General features: G+C 35.2%; 1 protein-coding gene across 6 annotated transcripts in view; it reads left to right on the top strand.

Annotated features, from left to right (window-relative positions):
• The window catches only part of LOC143146565 (alpha-tocopherol transfer protein), a 40101-nt gene extending 31418 nt beyond the window's left edge, over nt 1-8683 (top strand). For 3 of the 6 annotated variants that reach the window (XM_076310967.1, XM_076310963.1, XM_076310961.1), the window contains exons 2-6: nt 3423-3596; nt 5275-5828; nt 6961-7111; nt 7377-7401; nt 7454-8683. In XM_076310967.1, coding sequence (XP_076167082.1) covers nt 3428-3596; nt 5275-5828; nt 6961-7111; nt 7377-7401; nt 7454-7580 — 1026 coding nt within the window. In that variant the 5' untranslated portion in view covers nt 3423-3427 and the 3' untranslated portion in view covers nt 7581-8683. Of the gene's footprint in view, nt 1-989; nt 1149-2075; nt 2100-3422; nt 3597-5274; nt 5829-6960; nt 7112-7376; nt 7402-7453 lie in introns of those variants that run through there. The other 3 variants (XM_076310964.1, XM_076310965.1, XM_076310962.1) reach the window with 3 other exon arrangements.
• Nucleotides 8684-9165: the final 482 nt, after the last annotated feature.

Genomic DNA, 9165 nt, shown 5'->3' with positions numbered 1-9165 from the left:
ATATTAAAGTTCTTTCTATTTCTTTCAAGAAACAATATATATTCTTCCATTTCCAATTTCATTCCTTTCGAAATTGTTTAGAAATTAAATCGAATTTAATATTAAAGTTCTTTCTATTTCTTTCAAGAAACAATACATGTTCTTCTATTTTCAATTTCATTCCCTTCGAAATTGTTTAGAAATTAAATCAAATTTAATATTAAAATTCTTTCTATTTCTTTCAAGAAACAATATATATTCTTCTATTTTAAATTTCATTCCTTTCGAAATTGTTTAGTAATTAAATCGAATTTAATATCAAACTTCTTTCTTTTTGTTTTCAAGAAACTTGATATCGTTCGTACATAACAGACGATGATAATGTGAATTGTCGAGCTGAGAAAACTCAGGTATCGAATGTATACATGTGCACATAAGTGTACATACTAGTACAATATAACAAGGACTACTTTTCAGCCCCACGATGGCGTGAACCTCGAGTCGCCATTTTTGGAAATTTTTACGACACTCTTCCTACATTCCACGATTTAGAAAAACATCGTTAGAAGTTAATTCGTTTGTTCTGGAAACTGGTTACGTAAGCCGAGTTTAATACACATTAATAACAGGACTCGTTTAATGAATTAGAAATTCTAAGGAAGTTGTTACAACGCCACGTGTATCGATAGTTAATCGACATCGATAGAATTTAATGTTTCTTGTCTTGTTAATTCGACGACCTTTACACTTTTACATTTTTCTTCGTTTTCTTCGTTTTTTTTTTTTTTTTTTTTGCGTCGAATCAATTTGTCCAAGTGAGACAGAAATTAGATAAAGAAAAGATGATATTCGATATTGCGGTAAATTGTGATTAATTATACATAGAAAGTTTCCCGGTCAATGTTTACCGTTTGGTTTATGAATCGTTATTGAACGTTAATAAAAACCTGACATTAATATTCATCGAACTACCAACGGTGTGTTCTACCATGTGCTAGAAACTGATAAGACACTCGCGGCTGATAACACAGTTTGCATCCAACTTCCCGACTTGTAGCGCCGTCATCGTGTCATTCTCCGTACTTTGCGAAACGAAAATTAACGTCACTGTCAAATTCATCTTACGACGAGCCATTTGAATCGCTGATCAACGTAACAGTGCGAAGTAAGTGAGTAAAGTTCATCGAGAATGTTCTAAAAATAAAAAATAGAAAGTGTACGTAAATTTTGAAACGATTAGCACAAAACACTGCCCATGAACATTTTTCCTCGAATAATTACTCTGCACGTTGATTTTTAAATCGGTGAATAATTTTCGTTTTGTAACTTGCAATCAGAATTTTGAAAAATACATATAAATAGTGAAGAGGCTACACGTCTTTGGAAAAATTATTACACAAGAATATTTTTTAAACATTTTTACGAACAATTGCTAAAATTATTTATCTTCAAAACTGAACGATTTTCATTTTGTAATTCGTGATCGAAATATTGATGACTCTGCACTGACAATGACTCAATTTTTACGTAAAAGTCTCTCTCGTAAGTAAATTTTCGTAACGAATTTACATTCCTTTGCTGGAATAACGTAAACAGTGACTCGACGATACACGCACGAGGAAACTCTAAAAACTTGTACGATAGTTTTATCGACAATTTGTCCAAGAAAAATGACTTGAATTATTCGCAATCGAAGCTGTGAATAATTTCCATTCGACGGTTGCGAATCCATCGTGAACATTAGGATCGAAATAAACCCAATCGTGACGTGATTTTCTCAAGACGAGATAACTATGAATATATTAAATGGAACGAGTTCTTCGTTTCCAACAGTTGTATACTCGAATAATTAAACGAACGTGCATTACGAAGACCACTTTCAACTGGCAAATGAGTCACGATCATGACGAAATCGCAGCGTTTTCTGCCTCACCATCGAAACGTTACTTGGCTCATACAGACGACGTAGTAATTAAAAAGTTTGCGAATCGAGTGTTCAGTTACTGTCGTCGGTATCGAATGAAAGTATCGACGAAAGAAAATCGGTGAATTTTCCCGATATTTCTCCTGGTAGCAAGAGACAGGAAAATAAAAAAGAATTGTGACTATGGAAGTGGAAAGTCAGTGTCGAAAACGATCGACTTATTTCGTAGTTTTCTAACTGTGGTTAAAACACTATTGAAGTTCCTAATAACGAATGAAATTATCTTATACAGTGTCAGAGATCATTGAAATTATCTAGTACAATTTTAAACACGATTGAAATGATCTGATACAATAGTAGAGATAATTAGAATTATCTTATAAAATATTAAACGTAATTGAAGCTATCTAATGCAATAGCAAGGATAATTAAAATTGTCTTATAAAATATTAGACGTAATTGAAACTATCTAATGCAACAACAGGCGTAATTAAAATTCTCTTATAAAATATTAGACACTATTAAAGTTATATTACATAGTATTGGACGTGATTGAAATTATCTTACACAACATTGGACACGATTGAGAAGTGCACGAGATGCAAGGGAAAAGACGAGTACTTTCTAAAACAAAAATAATAATCCACGTTCTGGTTCACTCTCGAATAAAATCAAGTTTCTAAATTGAACTCGAATCGATCAACTTCGCTTCGTTAATTGCTCGATGTGTCCTTATCTGGATTCATAAATTTCTACTGCATTAATATTTACAAACGTTGTCGATGGTACAGTCGGTTTTTGTTTTTATCGTCGTATAATTTTACAGTTGTACAATTTAAAAAATTTAATACTTCCTTTTGTACAACTGCAGATGTTGCACACAAAATTATGCAACATTGAAAAGACTCCAATAACAATTTTACAGTTGTACAATTCGAAAAATGTAATACTTCGTGTGCAGCTGCAGATGTTGCATACAAAATGATGCAACATTGAAAAGACTCCAATAGGAATTTTACAGTTGTACAATTTAAAAAATTTAATACCTCCTTTTGTACAGCTGCAGATGCTGCATACAAAATTATGCAACATTGAAAAGACTCCAATAGGAATTTTACAGTTGTACAATTCGAAAAATGTAATACTTCCTTTTGTACAACTGTAGATGTTGCATACAAAATTATGCAACATTGAAAAGACTCCAATAGGAATTTTACAGTTGTACAATTCGAAAAATGTAATACTTCCTTTTGTACAACTGCAGATGTTGCATACAAAATTATACAACATTGAAAAGACTCCAATAACAATTTTACAGTTGTACAATTCGAAAAATGTAATACTTCGTGTGCAGCTGCAGATGTTGCATACAAAATGATGCAACATTGAAAAGACTTAAATAGGAATGTTAGGTTCCGAATTTCTGGACTACTATGATCCACTGTCTATTGTTTCTTATCAAATGTAGAATCTTAGTATTACTTGGAAGAATATTGATGAATATATTCGATGATTGCAGGAACAATGTTGACCGAATGGGACGAGCTTCCATCCATCAAGCTTGGTGATTTCACGCTCGAGATAGAGCTTGGTACACCCAGCACGGAATTGCAAGAAGTTGCGAAAAAGCAGCTTCGTGAGACTCCAGAGCTCCAGAAACAAGCCGTTGCACAATTGGTGGAGTTACTGAAAGGTAAACAATCAAAGTCATCGATTCTACGAAACGAAAACGTGGATTACCTTTGTGTTGCAAACACTGCTTCTGTATTACTTGTGTTCAAGTTTAATTAAAATTGAGAAACTCTTGCAAAAAGTGTAGTTTGTTTTTCGAGATGCTCAAGTATCGTTGAAGAGATGCTCCTCGAGTTCTGATAATCGAAATGTTAAACATTTGACACTTTATATTTGATATTGAATTCGAAAGTCTGTCATCGTAGAGTCTATTCATAAGCTAAATATACTTTCTGTCCTCGAGTGAAAAGATAACTGAAAGAAAAAAAAATAGATGAAATATTAATGACCAGAATTTCTCCCAGGAAATATATTTATCAAGAGTACAAAAGAGGATATCAGCAAAGTTCATCCGACCACATGTCCACGACGTAATCTTTCGCTTTAGACTTTCATCTTGTAAACGAGCAAACCTGTATCCACGAAATGCAGTTATAAAAATAAACTACATACCCAAAGTCGAAGAACTAAACGTTCGAACAATTTCCTTGTGACATCAGAGGAGATAATGTCTAATTTATTACCATCGTCCTGGAATCAAAGAGTCAATTGTTCGAAGAAGTTCTAACGTCCTAAAGATAGAGATCAAAACACCTTAACAATTCCTGTTATGTTATAAAATCACAGAATGAATAATTCAAGCAATCCTTGATTAACATACTAACAGTAGAAGATCTCTCGTCTTAACAATTATTGTTCATTATGCTGAAATCAAGTAGTCAAATAATCATCAGTTTGGACCATTTACGTCTAAAATCCTTTCGTTAATGACTCGTCCAAGAAATTTCTGTCAGAGTCAACTGTGTAAATTAACACTTCTACCAACACTATTTAACATGCTAAAGTCAAACAATTAGAAGGCTGAAGTTATTCATATCTAACACCAGAGAATTCACGACGAAGAGTCAACTGCCTAAGTTAACATTCCTAGAATTAATGCTCCAAAGTCAACGAATTAATTTCCGGAACAAATACTACCTAACACTTGAGAGTTCCTCGCTACAATAATTTCAAAAATCTATCTAAATAATAGATAGATTATTCCTACCCAATATCCCAACATCAAAGAATCATCATCTGAACAATCTCTATCTAACATCCAACATTCTAAGAATCCACCTAATTACTTTCTCTAAATAATCCCTACCCAATATCAGAACATCAAAGAACCACCATCTGAACACTCTCTATCTAACATTCAACATTCAAAGAATCCTTTCTCTAAATAATCCCTACCCAATATCAGAACATCAAAGAATCATCATCTGAACAATCTCTATCTAACATTCAACATTCAAAGAATCCTTTCTCTAAATAATCCCTACCCAATATCAGAACATCAAAGAATCACCATCTGAACAATCTCTATCTAACATTCAACATTCAAAGAATCCTTTCTCTAAATAATCCCTACCCAATATCAGAACATCAAAGAATCACCATCTGAACAATCTCTATGTAACATTCAACATTCAAAGAATCCTTTCTCTAAATAATCCCTACCCAATATCAGAACATCAAAGAATCACCATCTGAACAATCTCTATCTAACATCCAACGTCCAAAAAATCCACTTATCATCTAACGTCGAAAAATCAAAGAATTGTAAATTTTTAACTATCATTGTCCATTGTTCACAGCCGAGACTGACATAAAAGTACCATTGGACAACGAGGCCTGGCTGATCCGCTTCCTCAGGCCATGCAAGTACTACCCAGATTCGGCGCTCAAGCTCGTGAAGAACTACTACAGCTTCAAGGTGAAACACAATAACGTCTATGAAGGTCTGAAGCCCAGCAGAGAGAGGAACATTTTCGAGCAGAACATCCTGACCGTACTACCAAACCGAGATCAAGATGGACGACGGGTACTGATCATCGAGCTGGGCAAGAAATGGAAGCACAACAAGTGCACCCTCGACGAGGTGTTCAAGGGATGTGTTCTCTATCTGGAGGCCGCCATGTTGGAGCCAACCACCCAAATTGCTGGAGCTGTGGTGATCTTCGACATGGACGGACTCAGCCTTCAACAGACTTGGCAGTTCAATCCGCCATTTGCCAAGAGGATAGTCGATTGGCTACAGGACGCTGTTCCGCTTAGAATCAAGAACATTCATATCGTCAATCAGCCCTACCTCTTCAACATGGTGTTCGCGTTGTTCAAACCGTTCCTTAGAGAGAAACTCAAGAGCAGAGTGAGTTGAATATTATCTTGGAGTTCTTCTACCCTTTTAGGGATTGTTGAGAGTCAAGATGCACTAATCCTCGCTTTCAAGACACTATCTTCTATCCCAGATTCTTGAGCTGCTATCATCCTCGTTCACTGTTTATGTTTAATTAATACAAACACCCTTAGTGGCTTCAGCTTGAGACGAAGTAAACCAGTAGTCACGATTTTGTTACTTGAAAGCGGGTACTACTGTATTGTAATTAGAATTTGTAAATAATGACAGCTTGTTTGTTACAAGACAGTTTGATACTTATTTTATGAGCTGATTTTCAGAATTTCTACAATACCTGAAAGTTGTTGAAAAGATAGAAACATTACAAAACGTATACAGTTACTGTACGTACGCAAGATGATTGCATTTGGAGTTATGACTCACCTATTCATTCAGGGGCAACCTCGTCAAATGCAAAAAGGATGTATATTTGTCCTGTACGTGTTCTAAGTGACCCCTAAACAAATTACATCTGATGTGACTCCAGATGCAATCTCTTCGCGCATGTATTATACATACCACCACTATGTAACATTCGATAATCAGAAAACTCAATTTTTAACAAGAAAACACAGTAAGACACTTACAGATCATGCAGTAAGTTGCAACAATCATTGAAGAACACAAACAGTGTGTTAATATTCCTTTTACAACATGACACAGTACTTGGCATCATTATTGACCTCAGCTAGAGGTACAAATCAGTATCTACCCCGCTTTCAAGTGAATCGATCCTGACCTTGTCTTGAAAGCGGGGAACTACTGCATACAGTCTCGTTTAAGATGTCTAATCACCTGGTGTTCAGTATTAATATTTGTTCATGGATGAAAAAATTATTTAAATAATAGTGAGGGACAAGTAGTAAAAAGTAGGTCTATTTATTGTCTTTGAAGACTTCTCTCATATCTTAGGATATTAGATTCTCGTCAAGTGCATCTCATGTTCAGTGCATCGTATTGATAATTACCTATAAATTATAAAATTAAAGAACAATACGTAATTTGGACCTGACGAAACACAATTGTTCACTTTCGATTAAATTAATACCTTAAATGTATACGAATATTATTCTTGCAATGTATGACGTTGATTTGTCATTTTCAGATCATCTTCCATGGCAAAGATCAAAAATCGCTGCACGAATACATGTCGCCGAAGTGTTTGCCAGATTGTTACGGTGGCACATTAAAAATGCCACGAGTAACTGGACCACAGTGGTTGGAATTGTTGTTAAAGTGCGATAAGGAATACGATGGTACGCAAAGAGAATTTATAAACAATCCACTGACCTCTTCCAATGTTGAAGAGGAATGTATTGACACGAATAAAACAAAAATCATAAAAATTCACAAATTTAAGATCAATTGTTCCTGTTTTCATTATCAGATTATATATTTCGGAACATTAAGAGACTTGGATAAAAATTACGCGATTAATAATTAATTCCTCGAATTGATTCGTAATTGAAATTTGTTTATATTATCGAATCCGTTTCATTGACTCTTTCCTCTCTTTTTCAGCGATCAACTCCTACGGCTATAACAAACATTAGATTGTTCCTTGTGACGTGTCTCCAGAAAAGAACGAAGAGGAACAATTGTTTGCAGAACAGTGAAAAATCGAGACCTGAGACGATTTTCGTGCAACGACGACGGCTGTGGGTTCCTCGATCGGTGTGTCGGCACAAATTCGACGATCGACTCGTCTACTTTATTTATAAATAATATATTTACCCCTCGTGGGCCACTCTCCACTCCCTCTCTAGTTGTCTCTCTGTAGCGATCGCATTTTCGCGCGAAAAGATGAACGAGAAGCAACAGGTTTGCCGGTGCTACACTTATATTATACATTTTTGTATTGTTACGTAAGGAGAAGAGATATTTATCTAGAGTTAGAACAATTTTTTACGCGATACGTAACGAAATTGTCGATAGGAATACATTCGTGTTAAATGGATTACCGTACAAGTAAGTCTATTGAAAATAAAGTATGTTTAAGCAACGAGTACTGTAATGTTCGTTCAACGACATTTACGATGCAACGTAATACTCGTAAGGCCAGCAGCAATTTAAATTTCAAGAACCGTGGGAATTCGTTCACGACGTATACCGGTTTGTTGATTGCAATAGAAATGTATACTTGCTTCTCGTGAAATCAGCTTTATGGGTTTACGATCTGCACGAGTAGATCTAAGTACAGAATTTCCACGAGCAACACTCGACGGGATCAGTGTTACAGTTATGGGTTGTCAATGTGCCTGAAACTATGTACTGCAATAATTAACGAAGAACAATGACTACGGTCAACATCCTTTTCGATAGTGATAATTTGTGTACCTCGTGGCTACAACACGTCCTCACCTACACTAGGATGAACTTGTACTGTTCACGTGTGACAAGAAGGCAAATGAGTGTTTACATCCCTATTCTACAGTCTATAACCTATAACCTATAGGTTCCCTAAAGGGGAACCTATATCAGTTCCCCTACCAACGCATGCATTGTCTCTGTTAGCCTCAGTTGATCTTCTTCACAATCCTCGACCAATAGCGCCATTGCGTGTAACGATAGAACTAATAGACTAAGCTAGAGTGGGAATGTAAACACTCATTTGCCTTCTTGTCGTGAACGAACAGTACATGGCTTTGTTCACGTGCAAGCTCGTCCAAAATCAAAGGTTATACATACCACATAAAAGAGTGTGTAATTATATGTAATTTATGTGTAATTATTACACACAAAACAATTCAATTCGCACGTGCCAGTTGTTCGCTTACACTTTGTAACATTTATTTCGCTGTCGAATAAAATATCTATTTTAAACAACATCGTGTGTGCTTGAATCACTAGTAATACTAGTGCTAAATAATTGAAACTTGCTCAAGAAATTAATTTAATGCGTAACGTGGCAAGAAATATTTTTCTTTCGGTGTGTTATTGCGCATACGAAACAATGGCGTCGTGGACTTACCTTCTGAATTCGATAAATTAGTTTAAAGTCCTGGAAAATTTAGAAAGTTCGATGAATAAAATTATTTGTCGATCGGAAAGTTTGTTACTCAAACAGCGAGGGTTTGGTAGCGTTTCTTTCCTCTTTTTTGTTGTAAAGTATTTAAAAAATAAGTATGGCAGAACTTCGATAAATGCAACCTCGATGGTTGCACTAAAATTTCGTTCGTTGCACTGTGTTGACAAGTGGGGGGACAGTTACCTAGCAACGAGTATAAATTGACAACGAGTAACAAATAATTAATTGCAATAATCAATGATACCAAAATAGGGACTAACTTCTACTCTTGCTCATGAATTT

The sequence above is a fragment of the Ptiloglossa arizonensis genome, chromosome 5 (genome assembly GCF_051014685.1).
Source record: "Ptiloglossa arizonensis isolate GNS036 chromosome 5, iyPtiAriz1_principal, whole genome shotgun sequence".
Lineage (NCBI taxonomy): Eukaryota > Metazoa > Arthropoda > Insecta > Hymenoptera > Colletidae > Ptiloglossa > Ptiloglossa arizonensis.
The sequence above is the reverse complement of the archived record's forward strand: the minus strand, read 5'-3'. Positions and strand labels throughout refer to the sequence as shown.